The sequence below is a fragment of the Cherax quadricarinatus genome, chromosome 68 (assembly GCF_038502225.1).
Source record: "Cherax quadricarinatus isolate ZL_2023a chromosome 68, ASM3850222v1, whole genome shotgun sequence".
Taxonomy (NCBI): Eukaryota; Metazoa; Arthropoda; class Malacostraca; order Decapoda; family Parastacidae; genus Cherax; species Cherax quadricarinatus.
Window position 1 is genome coordinate 7,657,911 of NC_091359.1, and position 26,290 is coordinate 7,684,200.

General features: G+C 39.2%; 1 protein-coding gene across 1 annotated transcript in view; it reads right to left on the reverse strand.

Moving 5' to 3' along the window:
* Window positions 1-26,290, reverse strand: part of KLHL18 (Kelch like family member 18) — an 83,498-nt gene that overhangs the window by 18,234 nt on the left and 38,974 nt on the right. Inside the window, exon 7 of the mRNA XM_053789677.2 lies at window positions 4,736-4,958. Coding sequence (XP_053645652.1) covers window positions 4,736-4,958 — 223 coding nt within the window. The remainder of the gene's footprint in view (window positions 1-4,735; window positions 4,959-26,290) is intronic.

The following is a 26,290-nucleotide window of genomic DNA, read 5'->3' on the forward strand; positions in this document are numbered from 1 at the left end:
TTTCCACACTCCGAATTTTCTGCATAATATTTACACCACACATTGCCCTTAGACAGGACATCTCCACTGCCTCCAACCGTCTCCTCGCTGCTGCATTTACCACCCAAGCTTCACATCCATATAAGAGTGTTGGTACTACTATACTTTCATACATTCCGTTCTTTGCCTCCATAGATAACGTTTTTTGACTCCACATATACCTCAACGCACCACTCACCTTTTTTCCCTCATCAATTCTATGATTAAATTCATCCTTCATAAATCCATCCGCCGACACGTCAACTCCCAAGTATCTGAAAACATTCACTTCTTCCATACTCCTCCTCCTCAATTTGATATCCAATTTTTCTTTATCTAAATCATTTGATACAGTCATCACCTTACTCTTTTCTATGTTCACTTTCAACTTTCTACCTTTACACACATTCTCAAACTTTCTATTTTTCTTTATAATCTCCCATAAGCACAGTACACACATTCTCAAACTCATCCACTAACCTTTGCAATTTTTCTTTATAATCTCCCATAAGCACAGTATCATCAGCAAAAAGTAACTGTGTCAATTCCCTTTTTGAATTTGATTCCCCATAATTTAACCCCACCCTTCTCCCGAACACCCTAGCATTTACTTCTTTTACAACCCCATCTATAACTATATTAAACAACCATGGTGACATTACACATCCCTGTCTAAGACCTACTTTTACCGGGAAGTATTCTCCCTCTCTTCTACACACCCTAACCTGAGCCTCACTATCCTCATAAAAACTCTTAACAGCATTTTGTAACTTACCACCTATTCCATATACTTGCAACATCTACCACATTACTCCTCTATCCACTCTATCATATGCCTTTTCTAAATCCATAAATGCAATAAAAACTTCCCTAACTTTATCTAAATATTTTTTTTTTTTTTTTATTATCACACCGGCCGATTCCCACCAAGGCAGGGTGGCCCGAAAAAGAAAAACTTTCACCATCATTCACTCCATCACTGTCTTGCCAGAAGGGTGCTTTACACTACAGTTTTTAAACTGCAACATTAACACCCCTCCTTCAGAGTGCAGGCACTGTACTTCCCATCTCCAGGACTCAAGTCCGGCCTGCCGGTTTCCCTGAATCCCTTCATAAATGTTACTTTGCTCACACTCCAACAGCACGTCAAGTATTAAAAACCATTTGTCTCCATTCACTCCTATCAAACACGCTCACGCATGCCTGCTGGAAGTCCAAGCCCCTCGCACACAAAACCTCCTTTACCCCCTCCCTCCAACCCTTCCTAGGCCGACCCCTACCCCGCCTTCCTTCCACTACAGACTGATACACTCTTGAAGTCATTCTGTTTCGCTCCATTCTCTCTACATGTCCGAACCACCTCAACAACCCTTCCTCAGCCCTCTGGACAACAGTTTTGGTAATCCCGCACCTCCTCCTAACTTCCAAACTACGAATTCTCTGCATTATATTCACACCACACATTGCCCTCAGACATGACATCTCCACTGCCTCCAGCCTTCTCCTCGCTGCAACATTCATCACCCACGCTTCACACCCATATAAGAGCGTTGGTAAAACTATACTCTCATACATTCCCCTCTTTGCCTCCAAGGACAAAGTTCTTTGTCTCCACAGACTCCTAAGTGCACCACTCACTCTTTTTCCCTCATCAATTCTATGATTCACCTCATCTTTCATAGACCCATCCGCTGACACGTCCACTCCCAAATATCTGAATACGTTCACCTCCTCCATACTCTCTCCCTCCAATCTGATATTCAATCTTTCATCACCTAATCTTTTTGTTATCCTCATAACCTTACTCTTTCCTGTATTCACCTTTAATTTTCTTCTTTTGCACACCCTACCAAATTCATCCACCAATCTCTGCAACTTCTCTTCAGAATCTCCCAAGAGCACAGTGTCATCAGCAAAGAGCAGCTGTGACAACTCCCACTTTGTGTGTGATTCTTTATCTTTTAACTCCACGCCTCTTGCCAAGACCCTTGCATTTACTTCTCTTACAACCCCATCTATAAATATATTAAACAACCACGGTGACATCACACATCCTTGTCTAAGGCCTACTTTTACTGGGAAAAAATTTCCCTCTTTCCTACATACTCTAACTTGAGCCTCACTATCCTCGTAAAAACTCTTCACTGCTTTCAGTAACCTACCTCTACACCATACACTTGCAACATCTGCCACATTGCCCCCCTATCCACCCTGTCATACGCCTTTTCCAAATCCATAAATGCCACAAAGACCTCTTTAGCCTTATCTAAATACTGTTCACTTATATGTTTCACTGTAAACACCTGGTCCACACACCCCCTACCTTTCCTAAAGCCTCCTTGTTCATCTGCTATCCTATTCTCCGTCTTACTCTTAATTCTTTCAATTATAACTCTACCATACACTTTACCAGGTACACTCAACAGACTTATCCCCCTATAATTTTTGCACTCTCTTTTATCCCCTTTGCCTTTATACAAAGGAACTATGCATGCTCTCTGCCAATCCCTAGGTACCTTACCCTCTTCCATACATTTATTAAATAATTGCACCAACCACTCCAAAACTATATCCCCACCTGCTTTTAACATTTCTATCTTTATCCCATCAATCCCGGCTGCCTTACCCCCTTTCATTTTACCTACTGCCTCACGAACTTCCCCCACACTCACAACTGGCTCTTCCTCACTCCTACAAGATGTTATTCCTCCTTGCCCTATACACGAAATCACAGCTTCCCTATCTTCATCAACATTTAACAATTCCTCAAAATATTCCCTCCATCTTCCCAATACCTCTAACTCTCCATTTAATAACTCTCCTCTCCTATTTTTAACGGACAAATCCATTTGTTCTCTAGGCTTTCTTAACTTGTTAATCTACTCCAAAACTTTTTCTTATTTTCAACAAAATTTGTTGATAACATCTCACCCACTCTTCATTTGCTCTCTTTTTACATTGCTTCACCACTCTCTTAACTTCTCTCTTTTTCTCCATATACTCTTCCCTCCTTGCATCACTTCTACTTTGTAAAAACTTCTCATATGCTAACTTTTTCTCCCTTACTACTCTCTTTACATCATCATTCCACCAATCGCTCCTCTTCCCTCCTGCACCCACTTTCCTGTAACCACAAACTTCTGCTGAACACTCTAACACTACATTTTTAAACCTACCCCATACCTCTTCGACCCCATGCCTATGCTCTCATTAGCCCATCTATCCTCCAATAGTTGTTTATATCTTACCCTAACTGCCTCCTCGTTTAGTTTATAAACCTTCATCCCTGATGCTTCTATTCTCCTTGTATCCCATCTACCTTTTACTCTCAGTGTAGCTACAACTAGAAAGTGATCTATATCTGTGGCCCCTCTATAAACATGTACATCCTGAAGTCTACTCAACAGTCTTTTATCTACCAATACATAATCCAACAAACTACTGTCATTTCGCCCTACATCATATCGTGTATACTTATTTATCCTCTTTTTCTTAAAATATGTATTACCTATAACTAAACCCCTTTCTATACAAAGTTCAATCAAAGGGCTCCCATTATCATTTACACCTGGCACCCCAAACTTACCTACCACACCCTCTCTAAAAATTTCTCCTACTTTAGCATTCAAGTCCCCTACCACAATTACTCTCTCACTTGGTTCAAAGGCTCCTATACATTCACTTAACACTAAATACTGTTCACATATATGCTTCAATGTAAACACTTGATCTACACATCCCCTACCCACTCTGAAGCCTCCCTGCTCATCCGCAATCCTACATTCTGTCTTACCTCTAATTCTTTCAATTATAACCCTACCGTATACTTTTCCTGGTATACTCAGTAAACTTATTCCTCTATAATTTTTACAATCTCTTTTGTCCCCTTTCCCTTTATATAAAGGGACTATACATGCTCTCTGCCAATCCCTAGGTACCTTCCCCTCTTTCATACATTTATTAAACAAAAGTACCAACCACTCCAACACTATATATATTGTTGGTACTTCTACCAACTTTATTACATTATGACCCAAAAAAGAAAGAAACACTTTCACCATCATTCAACACTTTCACCACCATTCACACATAATCACTGTCTTTGCAGAGGTGCCCAGATATGCATTTAAAAGTCACTCCAAACAGCCAATATCCCAAACCCCTCATTTAAGGTGCAGGCATTGTACTTCCCACCTCCAGAACTCAAGTCTGGCTAACTGGTTTCCCTGAATCCCTTCACAAAATATTACCCTGCTCACACTCCAACAGCTCATCTGGTCCCAAAAACTATTCATCTCCATTCACTCCTACCTAACATGCTCACTATACTCACTCTTATTTAATGTACAACTACATATCTAATAACAGTAATTATATAATTATATTCAATATCGATTAGGAAAATAACTTTTATTACCAATGCACGAAGAACATGCAGATGTGTAAAGCGCAATAATTCTAGAAGAATAAAAAGGCACAATACCGTGACTGGAACAATACCCAAATAACCAGCACATAGGAGAGAGAAACTTATGACGACGTTTCAGTTAGACTTGGACCAGTGTGACTAGTTAATGTTGTCATAAGTTTCTTTCTCCTATATGTGGGTTATTTGCATATAATTCTAGAAGACAATGCCTGACTAATCGTTCTCTAACTGTAGTGGCAATGAGCTCTTAAAAAGAGCAAAATGCTAATAGGTACAAATAAAATTTACCTTCGCTTGCAGTTCATAGGGCATACTTTGCTCCAACATTTGCTAATTGGATCAAAGACTTCTACTGTAGCTAGTCTATCTAGGCCATTATAGCCACCAATGGCATACAGTTTCTTCTTCATTACAACAACCCCTACTCGAGATCGAAGCATAGACATGCTCTCTGCCATCTGCCATCTGCCAACAATGGGATCATACACTTCAACTGTGCTCAAGGAGTCACCTGAAATTAAAAACGAAGGTTAAACCCATCTGGAACATTAGAAACATTGACTCAGGGTATAATAAAATACTTTGAAAATGGTATAAAACACCAATAAGTTGATGATTAAGTAACATGTGCAACAGTTGGGTCTCTTTATTGTTGAAAAGTTTCACCTACATGATAGGTTTAATCAGTCAAATGGAGAATGTATTGCAGACAGCAGGAATGGTGGTGAGGTTGAGATGTAATCAGTCCATCAATCTTGGAGATATAGTTTGAGGTGGTCAATCCCTCAGCCTGGAGAAGAATTCAGCTCTATGGTCTGGAATATCATACTAGACCACTATTACTGCTGCCTACAATATATTCTTCTCTGTATTTTGATTGCTGCCTACAATACATTCTTCTCTGCATTTAACTGATAAAGATACCCAACTGTTGCAAATGTATCTTAATCATCAATAAAATATTTCTACTGATAATCTATTCTCTAAATAAATAAATAAATAAATAAATAAATAAATGCATAACTACTAGAGAAAAAGCATATTAATTTACATACTCTAGTATATAACAAGATATTTAATACCTCGAAGAACTGTAGCTTAATCAACATAAGATGCATTTATAATAATACTGAATAACCTAACACTAAGAATGAGACATAAAAATTACTAGATTAAGAGAAGGAATGATGCAAGCTAGTTTATAATAGAATAAAACACAAGGAAGTTTGGATTTAAAGTCAGTTTGTTTAATAAAACCTGGGCCAAAGATGCAAAGAACAATAACCAAATTAGCATGAAGAACACTTAAAAACATACGCTCGGAAGTTTAACTTAATTTCATTCTCAGTACAAGAACTAGGTGGAGATGAGAATCACAGTGCCTGCACTCTGAGGCAAGAGTGAGGATATTATATTTTGGAGGAGTATCTGAACTGTAATATCGGCACTCCTCTACTCCTCTGGCAAGATAGTGATGGAGTGTGTGATTGTGAAAATGTTTCTTCATTTTCAGAATGCGTTACATCGGTGGGAGACAGCCAATGTATTAAAAATAAAAAAAAAAAAAGTACACCTATTTGCAGTCATTTTTAGTGATGCTTTGTTTTTCAGATAATTTTTAATGGTTTCCACATTTGCAATGCAAAAATATCTCTTCAATCCTAGCCAAGAAGTCCACCACTCTGGAAAAAAAAAAAAAAAAAAAAAAAAAAAAAAAAAAAAGATATTCAAGGTCTGTCATGGCTGCCACCTATGAGCATTTTCACAGTAAATGGCTGTAGTTCCAGCAGCCCAACGATGCTTGCAAATAATAATTATTACCATTGAAGTTTAACCCTTTGAGGGTTTTGGCCGTACTAGTACGGCTTACGACCCAGGGTTTTTGACGTACTAGTACACCTAAATTCTAGCACCCTCAAATCTAGTGGGAGAAAGCTGGTAGGCCTACATATGAAAGAATGGGTCTATGTGGTCAGTGTGCACAGTATAAAAAAAATCCTGCAGCACACAGTGCATAATGAGAAAAAAAAAACTCTGACCGTTTTTTTGGAATAAAACAGCGACTTTGCACTGTATTTTCGTATGGTATTTATTGTTGTATTCTAGTTTTCTTGGTCTTATTTTATAGAATGGAAGACATATTACAGAAATTGAGATGATTTTGACTGGTTTTACAATGAAAAGTACCTTGAAATTGAGCTCAAAGTAGCAGAAATGTTCAATTTTTACCAAAGTTCAAAAGTAAACAAATCATGCCAAGCGTCCAATACACGTCTACTGGTGAGTCTAATATTCTTTTGCAAGTGCGCCAATATTATTTATACCATTTTTTACACTAATGCAGTAGTCTGCATAACAGTAAATCTTCTATTTTTTGTGAGAATAAAAATTCAAAGTGGAAAGCAAAAGAATGTAAGAGGGGCTTTGAGACGTGACTAATGAACAGAGGAAATGTCATTTTAGTGCCAGGAATGTCTTTCTTGTTTATTCTGGACCCTATTCGGAAATTGGCATCTTTTGAAATTTGTGTGAAATTGGCAAAATTGCTAAATTCTGACCACTGTACTGGATAGTTGAAATACTACCAAAACCATGTGCCCTTCAATATTTTCTTTTATGTATTCATATATGTATATGTATAAGGTTTGTGCATTAAAGAAAAAAATACACACACACACATACATACATTGTTAATATTTATATAAAAAACATGAGTAGCAGACACAAAGCAGGCATATATGCTAAGAGCAAAATATATGGAGGCCAAACAAACATGCACCATGAGGCATGCAGAGGTGTATCTGGAGCATAGGAGACAGCGCAGAGAAATAATGAACGTGTGAAGAAATCACAAGCCAAAATTAAGCAAATGACAGACACAGGGACCCTAAGTTCAGCAGATGGTTGATTTCAGTCTTATTTGAGTTGCTCTTCAAGTCTGTATTAAGAATTGTAATTATGTACTGTGTTTGTAGAATAAGGACCAGAATACAAGCTCATGGTAATGCATCTTCAGTATTTAATGTACCACATAATTATTAAGTTGTCAGTGCTTATAGTACTTACTGCCTGCTGTAACCCCACCTTACTCTTCTACCACTTTGTTTATGTTGAACTTTCTAGGATCATTTCAGCATCTTTACCTCCTTACTCGCTAGCTATGGCTACTTGCTCTTCTTATTGGCATCATTAGATAATCTTTATTACTTTCATGTAGTTTTCCTCCTATTAGCAAATTAGAGCATGTTCAATGCCTGAAGCTTTTCTTTGTAACATTTGTGAAAGTGGGAGTTGTCATAGTTGCTCTTTGCTGATGACATTGTGCTTTTAGGAGATTCTGAAAAGTTGCAGAGGTTGGTTGATGAGTTTGGTAGGGTATGTAAAAGAAGGAAATTAAAAGTGAACATAAGAAAAAGTAAGGTGATGAGGATAAAAAAATTAGGTAATGGAAGATTGGATATCAGATTGGAGGGAGAGAGTATGGAGGACGTGAACATGTTCAAATATTTGGGAGTGGACGTGTCAGCAGATGGGTCTATGAAGGATGAAGTGAATCATAGAATTGACAAGGGGAAACAAATGAGTGTTGCACTGAGGAGTCTGTGGAGACAAGAACTTTATCCATAAAAGTAAAGAGGGGAATGTATGAGAGTATAGCTATACGAATACTCATATATGGGTGTGGAGCATGGGTGGTGAATGTTGCAACAAGGAGAAGGGTGGAGGTAGGAGAGATGCAAACTCTCTGCTGCCTATTTATCAACCATGCCTCTACCCAGGAAAATTTTTTTCCTCCTCTTCCATGTGCCTTAAGTTTCCTCAATAGCCTCTGATGTGGAACTCTATCAAAATCCTTACTGAAGTCCATATACACAATATCATATTCAATACCATGATCTACCTCCTCAAATACCTTAGTGAAGAAAGTTAGTAAATTCCTAAGACAGGAAAGTCCCTTTGTAAAACCGTGCCGAGATTCATTAATCAATTTATGCCTTTCAAGATGGCTACGAACTGCTTCAGCAATTATTGATTCCATAAATTTTCCCACTATGGAGGTAAGGCCTATAGTTCAAAGCTAAGGATCTGTCACCTGCCTTGTAAATAGATATTACATTTGCCATTTTCCACTTGTCAGGCACTATGCCAGTTTGTAGTGATATATTGAAAAGATTAGCCAAAAGTATGCTTAGTTCCCCTTTACATTCCTTAAAACCCTTGCAAACAGTTGATCAGGGCCTGGGGATTTGTTAGGTTTTAATTTCTCTATTTGTTTGAGGACCATGTCACTAGTTACCACAATCATGCATAGTTTATCGTCCTGTTCTACATAATTTATTATTTCTGGAATTTCGCTAGTATCTTCCAGAGTAAAAACTGAGAGGAAGTAGGTGTTGAAAATCACACATATCCTCATCACTGTCAGTGATCTGACCTGAGTTACTCTTAAGTGGGCCTATCTTGTCCCTAATCTTACTTCTGTACACCTGAAAGAAGCCTTTTGGGTTAGTCTTCAAATCCCTTGTGACTTTAGCCTCATAATCCCTTTTTGCTTTTTTTTATTCCTTTTTTCATTTCTCTCTTTAATTGAATATATTGATTTCTTAACTGCCCTTCTCCTCTTTTGATATGCCTATATGTTCCTCTCTTTTGACCAATGAGATGTTTTAATCTATTGTTTATCCATTTGGGATCATTTTTGTTAGATCTAATTTCCCTACTCGGAACAAAATTTGTCTGGGCAGCTAGCACCATGCTCTGAAACACGTCATACTGGCAGTCAACACTGCCTACTTGACCCATAGTCAGGTCATCCCAATTTAGCCCACCCAGGTAATTTCTGTCCCATGAAGTCGGCCAAGTGGAAGTCTGGAACAAAGGCTTGATTGCAGTTATCTGGGTAATTCCATATGATGAAACTAAGTGATTTGTGATCACTTTTCCCAAGCTCATCAGTAACCTCAAGATTATTAACTAGTGATTCTTTGTTGGCAAAAACCAAGTCGAGCAGGTTGTTTCTTCTAGTTGGCTCTGTCATAAACTGTTTTAAAAAGCAATCCTGAACCGTATTTCAAAAGTCACTAGACTCAAGATTTCCTGTCAGTGTTCCAATCAACTGTTCTAAAGTTAAAATCTCCTATTAACACAACATTTTCGTATCTAGAGGCCTTATGAATTTCATCCTATAACAGCCTACCGCACTCCCTATAAAGGTTTGGGGGCCTATAAATCACACCCAAAATTAATTTTTCACAACCTTCGAGAAACTAGCCAAACAGATTCTGTGTCCGATGTTTCTAATCTTATATCTTGTCTAACACAACAATTTAAATTATCTCTGACATACATCACCACTCCACCACCCTTCCTGTTGACCCTATCAGTGTGGAGGTCTCCGTTATAGGAATAATACCTATATTACCTGCACTTGCAAGCAATCTTAGCTCATCCATCTTATTTCTTAGACTCCTACTAGTTGTATAATAAACCTTAAGGGAGCTAGTCACTCATTGCTCATTGTCACAACTGTCAATCATTGTCACAATTGCTTTGCCTTTACTAGCAACTCTATTTTGAATATTGCTTGCCTTTTAAACATATCCCTGGGTTATTCTGGTAATATTTACTGTTTTCAACCCTAGTACTGCAGCCTGACTGTTTCCCACAACCATACCTCTATAATCTATCAGTTTAAAGTCCTAGACAAGTCATCAATGACCCCCTCAATCGACTTGGGGGGGATGTCATTGCTCTAGACATCCATTCAGTGCCCATTCCCTTTCTAGGCAAAATGCTACATATGATTGGGATGGTTTGGACATGTAGAGAGGCTGGAACAAAACAGAAAGACTTCGAGAGTGTATAAATCTGTAATGGAGGGAAGGCGGGGTAGGGGTCGGCCTAGGAAAGGTTGGAGGGAGGGAGTAAAGGAGGTTTTGTGTGCGAAACGTTTGGACTTCCAGCGTGCATGAGCGTGTTAGATAGGAGCGAATGGAGACCAATGGTTTTTAGGACTTGACGTGCTGTTGGAGTGTAAGCAAGGTAACATTCATGAAGGGATTCAGGGAAACCGGCAGGCCGGACTTGATTCCTGGAGATGGAAAGTACAATGCCGGCACTCTGAAGGAGGGGTGTTAATGTTGCAGTTTTATAACTGTAGTGTAAGCATGCCTCTGGCAAGACAGTGATGGAGTGAATGATGATGAAAGTTTTTCTTTTTTGGGCCACCCTGCCTTGGTGGCAAACGGCTGATGTGTTAATAAAAAAAAATATTTGTATAATTTTTTTTTGCTCTGTGAATCCTTTAGTAACTAATTTTTGTACATGAGATCAAACCTCCTGGTTGACTATCTGGTCAACTTGGTTGTTGCTGCCACTGGGAATACGCAAATTTACATAGATCCATGTATCAAAATCTGGCTAATGAGGCACTTTGTGGAAGTTAGTGAGCCCAGTTTCCTCTGGAATACTTTAATTGTTCCAGCAATATTTCTTACATCTATTGAGTAGAACTGTCTTGATTCATGGATGTTGAAACAGTGTTCTCTAATTATGTCTATGGCAACCCTGCTCTTCACTGACTTTACAGGAGGGCCTCGCTATACAGCACTTCATGTTACAGCGTTTTGCTAATTCAGAGGGCTTCAATTATACCCATTCTTCATTTGTTCAGCCCTCCTACAATAAATATATTCACCACTCACTATAAGGTAAAGACAAAAATATTTTACGGCAATGTGTGTACATGCTGTATATGCATTTTTAGGCCTAGCTATATTGCTCACTTAATATATAAAATTGTAAACATGCTATCAGGCTTTTATATGCATTTAAAAGTGGAAAAAAAAGCTATGATTGACTTTACAGAGATTTTTGCTTTATAGCAGTAGCCCAGAACCTAACCTGCTGTATAAGCGCGGCTCGCCTATATTTTACACTTCCTTTATGTTCCTCATCAAAGAAACTTATTCAACTCTAAATCAGGGTCAACACTTTTCATTTTCATTTAACTGACAGCAGCAGCAGGCACCCAAAAGATAGAATGGTTATATTCCTGTGAAAGCATTAAACCCACATAGCACCATGTAGCAGAGGTGAGAAAGACGGCAAAGAGGGGACACATACGAGGTGTTTAGAAGGGGACAGAGAACAGAAAAGGAATTTGAAGGGGAGGAATGGGTAATTTGATGGGGAGGGATGGGTAATTGATGGGGAGGGATGGGAAGTTTGATGAGGAAGAATGAGGAATTTGATGGGGAGGAATGGGGAATTTGATGGGGATGAATGGGGAATTTGATGGGGAAGAATGAGGGATGGGGAATTTGATGGGGAAGAATGAGGGATGGGGAATTTGATGGGGAAGAATGAGGGATGGGGAATTTGATGGGGAAGAATGAGGGATGGGGAATTTGATGCAGAGGAATGGGGAATTTGATGCAGAAGAATGGGAAATTTGATGGGAGGGATGGAAATTTGATAGGGAGGGATGGAAATTTGGAGAGGGCTGGGGAATTTGATGGAGAGGGATGGGTAATTTGTTGGGGAAGGATGGGAATTTGATGGGGAGAGATGGAAATTTGATGGAGAGGGATGGAAATTGATGAGGAGGGATTGGAATCTGATAGGAGGGATGGGAATTTGTTGAGGAGGGATGGGGAATTTGTTGAGGAGGGATGGGGAATTTGATGGGGAGGGATGGAGTATACCTGAGGGAGCTCTGGGGGGGGAGGTCAACAGCCCATAACCAGGCCTCACTGTGGATTAGGGTCTGATCAACTAGGCTGTTACTGCCGGCCACACACAAGGAAACGCATGAACCACAACCTGGGTGGTCAGGAACTGACTCTAGGTGTCTGTTCAGCTGCTCCTTGAAGACAGTCAGGGAGGGAGGGAGGGATGGAGGGAGGGATGGGGGTCACAGGTGATGTAGCAAAAATACAATAGTCTGCACTCTAAGTGGAACTATCAAAAAGTATTCTATAAGAACAGCAGCAGCAGTTGCTGAGGCATCAACAACAGTAGCATCAACAACAACAGTAGCATCAACAACAGTAGCATCAACAACAGTAGCATCAACAACAACAGTAGCATCAACAACAGTAGTAGTATCAGAGGAAACAGTAGCATAAGCAACAACAGTAGCATCAACAACAGTAGTAGTATCAGAGGAAACAGTAGCATAAGCAACAACAGTAGTATTGGCAACAACAGTAGTATCAGCAACAACAGTAGTATCAGCAACAACAGTAGCACAAGCAACAATGGTAGCATAAGCAATAACAGTAACGTCAGCAATAACAGCATCAATAATAGCAGCATCAGCAATGTCAGTAGTAGTATCAGCAATTACAGTAATATCAGCAAGAACAGTAGTATCATCAACAAGAGTAGCATCAGCAACAACAGTAGTATCAGCAACATCAGTGATATTACCAACAACAGAAGCATCAGCAACAAAAGTATGAGCAACAGTAGTAGTATCAGCAACATTATCAGTGGTATCAGCAACAGTAGCATCAGCAACAGCAGCAACAAAAGTATGAGAAAACAGAAGTATCAGAAATAGCAACATCAGTGGTATCAGCAACAACTGCTGCAACAGTGGCTGCATCATCATTAACCCTTTCAGGGTCCACAGGCCCTCTCAGAGACTTGTTCTCAGGGTCCCCCCAAATTTAAAAAAAAAAAAAAATTATTTTTTTCTTATGAAAAGATAGAGAATCTTTTCCCGATCATAATGACACCAAAAGTATGAAATTTGATGGAAAACTTATGGAATTATGCTCTCGCGAAGTTAGCGGTCTTGACGATGTTTATGCATCGGCGATTTTGCCCACTTTGAGCCCTATTTTCAGCCAATTCCAATGTACTAGTCGACAAAAATCATAACTATTTCGCTAGAACTTCATTTTTTCTATCGAATGAGTACAAGAAACCACTAATTTACCGATTTCAACTATCCAATACAGTGGTCAGAATTTAGCAATTTTGCCAATTTCACACAAATTTCAAAAAATGCCAATTTCCAGATAGGGTCCAGAATAAACAAGAAAGACATTCTTGGCACTAAAATAACATTTCCTCTGTTCATTAGTCACATCCCCAGGCCCCTCTTACATTTCTTTTGCTTTCCACTTTGAATTTTTCTCTCTCTCAAAAAAAAAATAATAAGATTTACTGTTATGCAGACTACTGCATTAGTGTAGAAATGGTATAAATAATATCGGCGCACTTTTGAAAGAATATTAGACTCACCAGTTGACGTGTATTGGATGGTTAGCATGATTTGTTTACTTTTGAACTTTGGTAAAAATCGAACATTTCTGCTACTTTGAGCTCAATTTCAAGGTACTTTTTACTGTAAAACCAGTCAAAATCATCTCAATTTCTGTAATATGTCTTCCATTCTATACAATGAGACCAGGAAAACTAGAATACAACAATAAACACCATATGAAAATATAGTGCAAAGTCGCTGTTTTAATCCAAAAACACGGTCAAAGTTTTTTTTCTCATTATGCACTGTGTGCTGCAGGATTTTTTTATACTGTGCACACTGACCACATAGACCCATTCTTTCATATGTAGGCCTACCAGTTTTCTCTCACTAGATTTGAAGGCGCTAGAATTTGTGTGTACTATTACGTCATGGACACTGGCGCGTAAGCCGTACTAGTACGGCCAAAACCCTGAAAGGGTTAATTGTGATGGTATCAGTATTATCAGTTCCTAGAATAATGTCTTCCCTCTCTTCACTTGTTTCACTTATTAATGAGGTACTTTACTGTGCACATAGTTCACTGTTTAATGGTAAACTTATGCTAATCCTTGAATTTCATAAGTCACTTCAATCTGATTTTCAATTTCAGCACTGACTACACTTGCAAAATGCTCAGTCTCTATATTCTTTTATAATTAGCATTTGTATGTTCAGAACACAGTTCAATGCAGCATTTTTCCAGGACAGTGACTCCTATTTTGTTGCATGTCCTTTATCTTGTAGGCTTTTCCAGCCTTGTAAATAAATAAATATTTAAGTATTTAAGCTCATTCCTTAAAAAAATCAAATACATGTTTCCTTGCTTGCCTGGATATAATTTTCCTTTTCAGTCTTGCCTTGAAAATGCTTACTATCATTTCTCGACAATTAAATTGACTACTGTATCTAGTAATGTTGTTCGGACATTTAGAGGATGGAACAAAATAGAATGGCTTGGAGAGTGTATAAATCTGTAGCGGAAGGAAGGCAGGGTAGGGGGTCTTCCTAAGAAAGGTTGGAGGGAGAGGGTAAAGGAGGGTTTGTGTGCGAAGGGGATGAACTTCCAGCAAGCATGCGTGAGTGTGTCAGATAGGAATGAGTGGAGACAAATGGTTTTTATGACTTAACATGCTGTTAAGAGTAAGGTAAAACTTATGTAGGGATTCAGGGAAACCGGCAAGCTGAACTTGAGTCCTTGAAGTGGGAAGTACAGTGCCTGTGCTCTGAAGGAGGGGTGTTGATGCTGCAGTTTTTTATCTGGAGTGTAGATGTGCCTCTGGCAAGACAGTGATGGAATGAATGATGATGAAAGTGTTTCTTCCCTTTCGGGTCACCCTGCCTTGGTGGGAAATGACCGATGTGTTAATAAAAAATAAAAATCTAGTAATGTATAATACAATGCAGTACAAACACAAGGAGTAATTTCTATTAAATTATCACACTGCTGTATTATATTCACGATGTACTAAACCTCTTCGAGTATATTCATGGGGGGAAGCGTTATGCCCATAGATGTTACAAGAGGTCATACAGCACCTAAGAAATGGGAGGTAACCAAGTCTAATCTGAGGAAGGTGAGGTTAGCTCCAGTTACTTGGATCAAGAACCCTTCATCATTGAGGTACCCCATTACTGAGGCTAACTCATCAGATATTCCTCCAATGTATAACTTCCACACTTTCCTCTGTTATAAAGGCATAACTTTCTTTAGTCTTTTTGTGTTTCTCAATTTCTCTTTAAATCCTTTCCTAATTTTTCCTTATATTTTTACAAGTTTTTACCATAACATTGTAGTTACTGCACGTTCAGTGCCTTCATCCTATATGTATAACAAATTTCTTGCAAAGTTTTCTAAAGTTCATTCAATTTTTATTTTATTACTGAAACTTCATAGCTGGGTCAGTTATTAAGTTCTCTGGTCTCACATGGCTTGTTTCTGGTCACATTCTTGCCAATAACTTATGCATCTCTGATTTTCTATTGTTCAAACCTGCAAAACCTTGAACTTCTATCCATTTGAATCATTACCTTATTTGAACCTCAAGAGATCAATTTGTGTGTCAGTTTCTTTCCTATATTAAGCCTTGTAAAATCACTGGAGTACTGTACAGTGGAACCTTGGTTTTCGTTTGCCCTGGCTTTCATCGAATTCAATTTTCGATGGCGTTTTTCATCAAAATACTGTCCCAGTTTTCATTCATCACCTAGGTTTTCGTCCGCCGTATAAAACATGTAGGTTTGCCCACGCCCACACAAAGCATCCCATGCACACATTCTGAGTCAGTCTGGATTTGTTTCTTGTTGAATGGACATAACCCTGCTCATTCATACAAAACATTTTGCAATAATCCATTGTTTATTGTGCTTGTTTATTGAGTGCAACTGCTAAATAAGCCACCATGGGGCCAAAGAAAGTTCCGAGTGCCAGCCCATTGATAAAGAGGGCAAGAAACACGATAGAATTCAAAGGTAGTAGAAGGTGGTAGTGATGGTGGTAGAGGGTGGTAGTGGTTGTGATGGTGGTAGTGATTGTGGTAGGGGGTGGTAGTGATGGTGGTAGAGATAGCCTCTCTTCCCTCTTCCCTCCTTGCCATCTTCAATATGCAAACAAGAATCTTCAATAAAGGTAAAAGTGATTTAAATGTTCATTTATCAATTTCATTAGTGCTTTATATTTATTTCTCATTGTGTTCTGTAAGTAAAACTATAGTTATTCTTTATAAAATGTATTTTTTGTTAATATTTTTGGGTGTCTGGAACGGATGACTGTAATTGGATTTACATTATTTCTTATGGGAAATATTGCTTCAGTTTTCGTCGAATTCAGTTTTCATCAGACCCTCTGGAACAAATTAAATATGAAAACTGAGGTTCCACTGTACTTGAATAGTGCTCCATACCCCATCAAATTACTACAGTGGTCCTGTTACTTGCCTACCCTTTGAGAGTTTCAAGTTCCAACTCCTGGGATATCCCTCTTAACCAGTAACTGAGCAATGTATTGTAACCATACACTTTAGGTTTTGCTAAATTTACAGGTCTCCATTCCACTGCCATGATGCTGAAATATAGTAGTTCCTCCTTATATTTCGTTGTCTCATCTGGCTGTACTGTTTCTATTTGTTACCTCTCATACTAGTCCTACATCTATCAAATAGGATCACCAGACTTTTAGCCTTTCTCCTTTGCTATCTCATCTCAAGCTTTTTTTTATGAAAGAACTAACCAGATGGAACACCTCTGGAGCTTTTCAAGCTTCCTCACACACCTTAAATGTGCTTGTACTAGATGCTCAAATATTGCTCACTGGTGTGCCACACACAAACCTTGTCGAGTCTTGAAATCCGTTCTCATACAGTACTATATTTGTTGATATTGTGTATACAGACGACCAAGAGTAAGTGTTATGCTCGCTCTACGTCCTCTTTCCCTCTATAATACTAGCAACTGCTTTCCTCTCTGCTGGTATCATACAATAGTACTAATAATCTACAATCTTGTCACCTTGCATATATCCATGTTAAACTACATTACTGTACCTACAGCAGGAATTGTAAATATGCATGCGCCTAAGTACACTTTTAACAGACCATTTGCCTGACATTTTGGAAATGTGTCAGAGCAACCTTTTATATGGAAAACAGTGCTCCCTGTCATACTGCTGAAGATATAAATGAGTGGCTAAATGATTGTCAAATTCCATACGATTGGGCTGGTAACCCATCATTCTTAAATCCGACAGAGAACATTTGGAACCTTATTAACCATAAGCTTCATGACGTGGATACCTCCTCTAGCCCCAAACTCTCAAGTGCCATTAAGCAAGTGTGGGAGGGTACTGACTCAGTGCCCAAAGTAATTTTATGAAATACTAGTTTAGACAAGAAACCCAGAAATATTTCAAACATTGAATTTTTTTTAAACAGTAGTTATAACGAGCATTCTCATTATCTGTGATCTGTTTGTGTATGTGCATATTTATGAAGCCTACTGTACTTACTGGGCCAACCCTCTACTGTACTCTGACAGCTTTTGAACGTCTTTTCAATTTATTTATCACAGTGAAGTTATTGATCTCTAGCGGTAAAAAACTTCTATATATATCAAGACAACTGAAAGTTCTTGTTACTTTCATCCAACCTGACTTTTGTCTGGCAGTTCATCATCCAGTAGGGTAACGCTTCTCATACACCAACTCTCTTTTCCCATCTGTAAATTGACTGCCTATGAGGAACTGTATTATAGTCCTTTCCAGGGACCTAGGGGTGGCAATCTGGTTGGGGAAAGTAGCTAGGGCACTTGTCTTGAAGTGTTACTTTTATTTGGAAGGTTCAGACCCCCCCCCCCCCCATTGCCACCTGGTTCTTCTGACAGTTCAAGATTGTACAGACCATTACCTTCTTTTCCTATCTTGTCATCCTACCATACAAGTCTATTAAGTATGGGGAGCATGATTTCCACTCCCTAAACCCATGCTGGTCTTCTGTAAAGCTTTTGTTATCCAGGTGATTCATCCTCATTAAGATCTTTATCACCTTACAGGGTACAGATGTGAGGGATACTTGTCTGTAGTTTAGGGCTACCTATCTGTCTCAATTCTGTAACACTGATAATACAGTAACCATTTTTAAGGTGTCTAGTATTACTTTCATCTCCAATGCAGTACTATACTGTAGATCTTCGATAATGACGTGTCCAGAGTATCAGCCAAATCCATCAGTATCTATGACAATATTCTAAGCTAATTAACCTTTAAACTGGTAGCAATGTAGAAATGTATATATAAGTCTGGATGGCTAACCAGAAATGACATATCTACTACATACACAAACATCATAGATTCTTCACAATTTTAAATGTCAATGTACCATTCAAGGCCTATGCAGTGTATCAATGAGGTCAAGTCCAGTACTACAGTGTATCAATGAGGCCAAGTTCAGTACTACAGTGTATCAATGAGGTCAAGTCCAGTACTACAGTGTATCAATGAGGCCAAGTCCAGTACTACAGTGTATCAATGAGGCCAAGTCCAATACTACAGTGTATCAATGAGGCCAAGTCCAGTACTACAGTGTATCAATGAGGCCAAGTCCAGTACTACAGTGTATCAATGAGGCCAAGTCCAGTACTACAGTATATCAATGAGGCCAAATTTGGTACTACAGTGTATCAATGAGGCCAAGTCCAGTACTACATCTGGCACCATGGCAAAGAGACACGATTATTTAAGAGTTCATTAAATCAAGAGGGTTCTTAAACACAGACATATCAGTAGCAGGAGTTATCGATAATACAGGGTGGGAGGAAGAAAGCTGATTTTTTCAAACTGGCTTATGGAAGGAAAAGTTAAGTGTAGGGGAAGAAAATTGTTTGCAAGGAAAGGGGAAAATGACTTTAGCAGATGGGAAAGTATTAGTTGGTGGAGAAGGAGATATAGTGTTTGGCAGGAAAACATTTACTTATTTGTCAATTGATGGATGAATAGATCACTGTCCCTATGGTATGGTCAGAGACCAGGGCTCATTATTGAAGACCAGATCAGTCAGGCTGTTAGTGCCTGCATGCTGAAGGAGGGAGTGGGGATATTGCAATTCTGAGGCCCATCTGAACTGCAATGTCAGCATGTTTCTAGCAAGACAGTACCTGAATGAATGATGGTGAAAGTTTTTATTTTATTTTATTTTTGGGGCACCCTACCTAGCTGGGAGATGGCCATTGTGTTAAAAAAATACAGTATATCATATAAATAACTGTTTTTGATAAGTCATGGCAAGAAAATGACACTACTAGTGGAATTACTGGTAGTGACTCACTTCTTGGCTGAGACCTCTTGATGCCAGTGAGGGGGATGAGGGTTTTGATCCAAGAAATCAGACTCATCTTCCTTTACCTTGGATCAAAACCAAATGCCTCCTATTCACCCCCAGGTGCTGTTTGATCCCTATGGGTAATAATTTTCAGCTGGGTGAGGAGGCACTGGGAGAGTAAAAAAAAAAAAAAAAAAAAAAAAAAAAAAAGGGTATGGAAGAGGGAGGCCAATTTCTCACGAGTATGTGCATAGGTATGAATTCCTGCCCTCTCCCCCCTCCCTTCCCGAAAAAAAAAGAATAAGATATGGAATGTCATTATTTCAGTCCTATCTTAAAGTGTAAAGTGAACTTGTATGGTAAAAATGCAGTCCCCATCTAGGACATTAGGTAGTATCAACTGTACCCTATGTACCAGTTTATTAATAAAAACAAAAATAATATTAATTACAACATTCAACTACTGCACTCTATCTTTAATATTAAACAGAGCATATAGGTGGTAGGTTGGTAGACAGCAACCACCCAGAGAGGTACTACCGTCCTGCCAAATAACTGTCTTACACTATGGTACAACTGCTGGTGTTTTTCCTTTCCATCTCAAAAACCCACAAGATGACAGATGCATCATGCTACTTCTACTTACACTTAGGACACACTACACATGCATGTACAGGGTGTCCACAAAAACACTCCCTGATTTCAAACATGTATAACATGTAACTTTATTGTAATAATCTTTCATAGTTAGTAGCTTCAGATGCAGAATTTCATTCAGTTTCATGTGTTATAGGGTAGCATTAATGGCACTCAATGTGTGCCCCTCTGGTTGCTCAGCAAACATTGATGTGATAGTCCAGTTCGGTCCAGACGCTCTGCAGCATATCTGGTGTTATCGTGCAAGTGGCCTGCGAGATCACCAGACTTAACTGTCTGTGACTTCTTTCTTTGGGGATACATGAAGAGCACAGTTTACATACCACCACTACCTGCAACCCTGGAGGAGATGAAAATTTTGATCACTGAAGCAGTTCACATGATAACACCAGATATGCTGCAGAGCATCTGAACCAAACTGGACTATTGCATCAATGTTTGCCGTGTTATACCTGTTTGAAATCAGGGAGTGTTTTTTGTGGACACCCTGTACATTTATGTGTATACACCCATGTGAGTTTTTTCTTAATAGTTGTTGTTCTTATTTATTTCCAATCTTCTCTATGGGGAGGTGAAGAAGAATTCTTCCTCTGTAAGCCATGCATATTGTAAAATTTGAATAAAATGCTGTGAGCAAGGGGCTAGTAACCCTCTTCTCCTGTATTTGATTAATAAATTTAAATAGAATATTTTGTAATTTTATAGTGTATAGGGCAAGGAGGAATAACATCTTGTAGGAGTGAGGAAGAGCCAGTTGTGAGTGTGGGGGAAGTTCGTGAGGCAGTAGGTAAAATGAAAGGGGGTAAGTCAGCCGGGATTGATGGGATAAAGATAGAAATGTTAAAAGCAGGTGGGGATATAGTTTTGGAGTGGTTGGTGCAATTATTTAATAAATGTATGGAAGAGGGTAAGGTACCTAGGGATTGGCAGAGAGCATGCATAGTTCCTTTGTATAAAGGAAAAGGGGATAAAAGAGAGTGCAAAAATTATAGGGGGATAAGTCTGTTGAGTATACCTGGTAAAGTGTATGGTAGAGTTATTATTGAAAGATTAAGAGTAAGACGGAGAATAGGATAGCAGATGAACAAGGAGGTTTTAGGAAAGGTAGGGGATGTGTGGACCAGGTGTTTACAGTGAAACATATAAGTGAACAGTATTTAGATAAGGCTAAAGAGGTCTATGTGGCATTTATGGATTTGGAAAAGGCGTATGACAGGGTGGATAGGGGAGCAATGTGGCAGATGTTGCAGGTGTATGGTGTAGGAGGTAGGTTACTGAAAGCAGTGAAGAGTTTTTATGAGGATAGTGAGGCTCAAGTTAGAGTATGTGGGAAAGAGGGAAATTATCTCCCAGTAAAAGTAGGCCTTAGACAAGGATGTGTGATGTCACCGTGGTTGTTTAATATATTTATAGATGGGGTTGTAAGAGAAGTAAATGCGAGGGTCTTGGCAAGAGGTGTGTAGTTAAAAGATAAAGAATCACTCATAAAGTGAGAGTTGTCACAGTTGCTCTTTGCTGATGACACTGTGCTCTTGGGAGATTCTGAAGAGAAGTTGCAGAGATTGGTGGATGAATTTGGTAGGGTGTGCAAAAGAAGAAAATTAAAAGTGAATACAGGAAAGAGTAAGGTTATGAGGATAACAAAAAGATTAGGTGATGAAAGATTGGATATCAGATTGGAGGGAGAGAGTATGGAGGAGATGAATGTATTCAGATATTTGGGAGTGGACGTGTCAGCGGATGGGTCTATGAAAGATGAGGTGAATCATAGAATTGATGAGGGGAAAAGGGTGAGCGGTGCACTTAGGAGTCTGTGGAGACAAAGAACTTTGTCCTTGGAGGCAAAGAGGGAAATGTATGAGAGTATAGTTTTACCAACGCTCTTATATGGGTGTGAAGCATGGGTGATGAATGTTGCAGCGAGGAGAAGGCTGGAGGCAGTGGAGATGTCATGTCTGAGGGCAATGTGTGGTGTGAATATAATGCAGAGAATTCGTAGTTTGAAAGTTAGGAGGAGGTGCGGGATTACCAAAACTGTTGTCCAGAGGGCTGAAGAAGGGTTGTTGAGGTGGTTCGGACATGTAGAGAGAATGGAGCGAAACAGAGTGACTTCAAGAGTATATCAGTCTGTAGTGGAAGGAAGGCGGGGTAGGGGTCGGCCTAGGAAAGGTTGGAGGGAGGGGGTAAAGGAGGTTTTGTGTGCGAGGGGCTTGGACTTCCAGCAGGCATGCGTGAGCATGTTTGATAGGAGTCAATGGAGACAAATGGTTTTTAATACTTGACGTGCTGTTGGAGTTTGAGCAAAGTAACATTTATGAAGGGGTTCAGGGAAACCGGCAGGCCGGACTTGAGTCCTGAAGATGGGAAGTACAGTGCCTGCACTCTGAAGGAGGGGTGTTAATGTTGCAGTTTAAAAACTGTAGTGTAAAGCACCCTTCTGGCAAGACAGTGATGGAGTGAATGATGGTGAAAGTTTTTCTTTTTCGGGCCACCCTGCCTTGGTGGGAATCGGCCAGTGTGATAAAAAAAAAAAAAATTGTAATTGAGATGTATGAATGTGTGTGGAGGTAATACACATGAAAGAAGTGTGTTTGTGAATGTTATAAGTGAAAAGCTGAATGTCCTAACTCTAAGCGAAACAAAACTGAAGGGGGTATGAGAGTTTCGGTGGGGAGAAATAAATGGGATTAGGTCAGGTGTATTGGTGAGAATTAGAGCTAAGAAAGTAGTAGTGGTAATGTTGAATAATCAGGAATGGAAGGAAAAGAGGGAATATATATGTTTAAATTCAAAGATTATATCAATTAAAATAAGGGTGGGATGCGAAAAGTGGGTTATAATAAGTGTTTCTGCACCTGGAGGAAGAGAGGTGTGGTAACAGAGCTACAGATGTCCCTCTTAACATAATGATAAATGGATCACCTATCACAAAGCTAACAGAGGGAAAATTCTTAGGAATCCACCTTGATAATAGATTCAAATTTCATACACATATACAACAAATTTCTAAAAAAATTTCCAAGACTGTAGGCATACTATCGAAGATACTTTACTATGCTCCACAGTCAGCCCTCCTGGCCCTATATCACTCTCTTATTTACCCCTATCTCACCTATGGAATTTGTGCATGGGGCTCAACAACAATTAACCATCTCAGACCACTAATTACCCAACAAAAGGCTGCAGTTAGAATGATAACAAATTCTCACTACAGGCAGCACACTCCACCAATATTCAATACACTAATCCTACTCACCATACAAAACATCCATACTTATTACTGCACCTATTACATACATAGAACACTTAACTCTGATATTAACCCTCCCCTCAAACATCTCCTTGCCAACCTCAACAGAACACATGACCATAACACAAGGCACAGATCACTCTTTGATGTTCCTCGTGTCCATCTCACACTATGCAAAAACTCAATGCACATAAAAGGCCCTAAAATCTGGAATTCATTACCTGTAAATATAAAAGAAACACTACCTGTTTATAAATTCAAGTCTCTTCTCAAAGATCACTTACTCACCCAAAACCAAATAAATACTGAATAACTGAACCTTATAAATTGTATATCTTAATTATATCACATAAATTATATCACATAAATGTTAAACCTAAAACCCAATCTAACTTTACTATTTTTTAAATACACTACCTAACAGAATTCTCCATACGACTGAATGTACAACAATGCATGCAACCATATGACCTGTCTTTGTAATACTCACATGTGCTTTATAGTAATCTGTTTACATTAATGTTTTAGCACTGATTTCATCATTGCTTAGTTAATCTTAAGTTAATTTTAAGCTAGCCCGTAATGCTATGCATAGTATAAGTGGCTTTGGCATGCTGCTCTTATCTGTATTTTTTTGTACCTCTGTATGTGTGCTCAAATTGTAAATAAATAAAATAAATAAATAAATAGAGTTGAAATAGAGATTCTGAGAGATGCTAAGCAAGTGTTTGGGGAGTTTTGAACTACGTGAGAAAATAATTCTTATGAAGTACCTAAATGCTGAAGTGGGAGAAATAAGTGCAGAGGGCATAGTAAGTTTGGCCCTTTTTCCTTTGTATAAAGAAAGAGGGGGGGTAAAAGAGAGTGTAAGAATTATAAAGGTATAACTCGCTGCAGCAAGGAGGAGGTTGGAGGCAGTAGAGATGTCCTGTCTAAGGGCAATGTGTGGTGTAAATATTATGCAGAAAATTCGGAGTGTGGAAATTAGGAGAAGGTGTGGAGTTAATAAAATTATTAGTCAGAGGGCTGAAGAGGGGTTGTTGAGGTGGTTTGGTCATATAGAGAGAATGGATCAAAGTAGAATGACATGGAGAGCATATAAATCTGTAGGGGAAGGAAGGCGGGGTAGAGGTCGTCCTTGAAAAGATTGGAAGGAAGGGGCAAAGAAGGTTGTGTGGGCTTGGATTTCCAGCAAGCGTGCGTGAGCGTGTTCAATAGGAGTGAATGGAGACGAATGGTATCTGGGACCTGACGAGCTGTTGGAGTGTGAGCAGGGTAATATGTAGTGAAGGGATTCAGGGAAACCGGTTATTTTATATAGCCGGACTTGAGTCCTGGAAATAAGAAGTACAATGCCTGCACTCTAAAGGAGGGGTTCGGGATATTGGCAGTTTGGAGGGATATGTGTATCTTTATACAAATATGCTTCTGAGCTGTTGTATTCTGGGCACCTCTGCAAAAACAGTGATTATGTGTGAGTGAGGTGAAAGTGTTGAATGATGATGAAAGTATTTTCTTTTTGGAGATTTTCTTTCTTTTTGGGTTACCCTGCCTCGGTGAGAGACGGCCAACTTGTTACAAAAAAAAAAAAAAGTTTCTTATAAAGGAATAACCCTGTTAAGTATACCAGGTAAAGTGTATAGTAGAGTTATCACTGAAAGAATTAAGGGTATGAAGAGCAGGATGCAGATGAACAAGGAGGTTTTAAGGGTAGGGGATGTGTAGACCAAGTGTTGACATCTAAACATAAATAAACAACATTTAGATAAAGATAAGGAAGTTTTTGTTACATTTATGGATTTAGAAAAGGCATATATGATAGGGTGGATAGAGAAGCAATGTGGTAGATGTTGTAAGTGTATGGAATAGGTAGTAGGTTACTTAAAGATGTTAAGAGTTTTTATGAGAATAGTGAGGATAAGGTATATAGGAGAGAGAGAATTATTTTCCAGACTTACAGAGATGTGTGATGTCACCATGGTTGTTGAACATATTTATAGATGGGGTTGTACAAGAAGTAAATGTTAGGGTGTTGGAGAGAGGTTTTTTTTATTATTATCACACTGGCCGATTCCCACCAAGGCAGGGTGGCCCGAAAAAGAAAAACTTTCACCATCATTCACTCCATCACTGTCTTGCCAGAAGAGTGCTTCACACTACAGTTCTTAAACTGCAACATTAACACCCCTCCTTCAGAGTGCAGGCACTGTACTTCCCATCTCCAGGACTCAAGTCCGGCCTGCCGGTTTCCCTGAACCCCTTCATAAATGTTACTTTGCTCACACTCCAATAGCACGTCAAGTATTAAAAACCATTTGTCTCCATTCACTCCTATCAAACACGCTCACGCATGCCTGCTGGAAGTCCAAGCCCCTCGCACACAAAACCTCCTTTACCCCCTCCCTCCAGCCTTTCCTAGACCGACCCCTACCCCGCCTTCCTTCCACTAACGACTGATACACTCTTGAAGTCACTCTGTTTCGCTCCATTCTCTCTACATGTCCAAACCACCTCAACAACCCTTCCTCAGCCCTCTGGACAACAGTTTTTGTAATCCCGCACCTCCTCCTAACTTCCAAACTACGAATTCTCTGCATTATATTCACACCACACATTGCCCTCAGACATGACATCTCCACTGCCTCCAGCCTTCTCCTCGCTGCAACATTCATCACCCATGCTTCACACCCATATAAGAGCATTTTTAAAACTATACTCTCATAAATTCCCCTCTTTGCCTCCAAGGACAAAGTTCTTTGTCTCCACAGACTCCTAAGTGCACCACTCACCCTTTTCCCCTCATCAATTCTATGATTCACCTCATCTTTCATAGACCCATCCACTGACACGTCCACTTCCAAATATCTGAA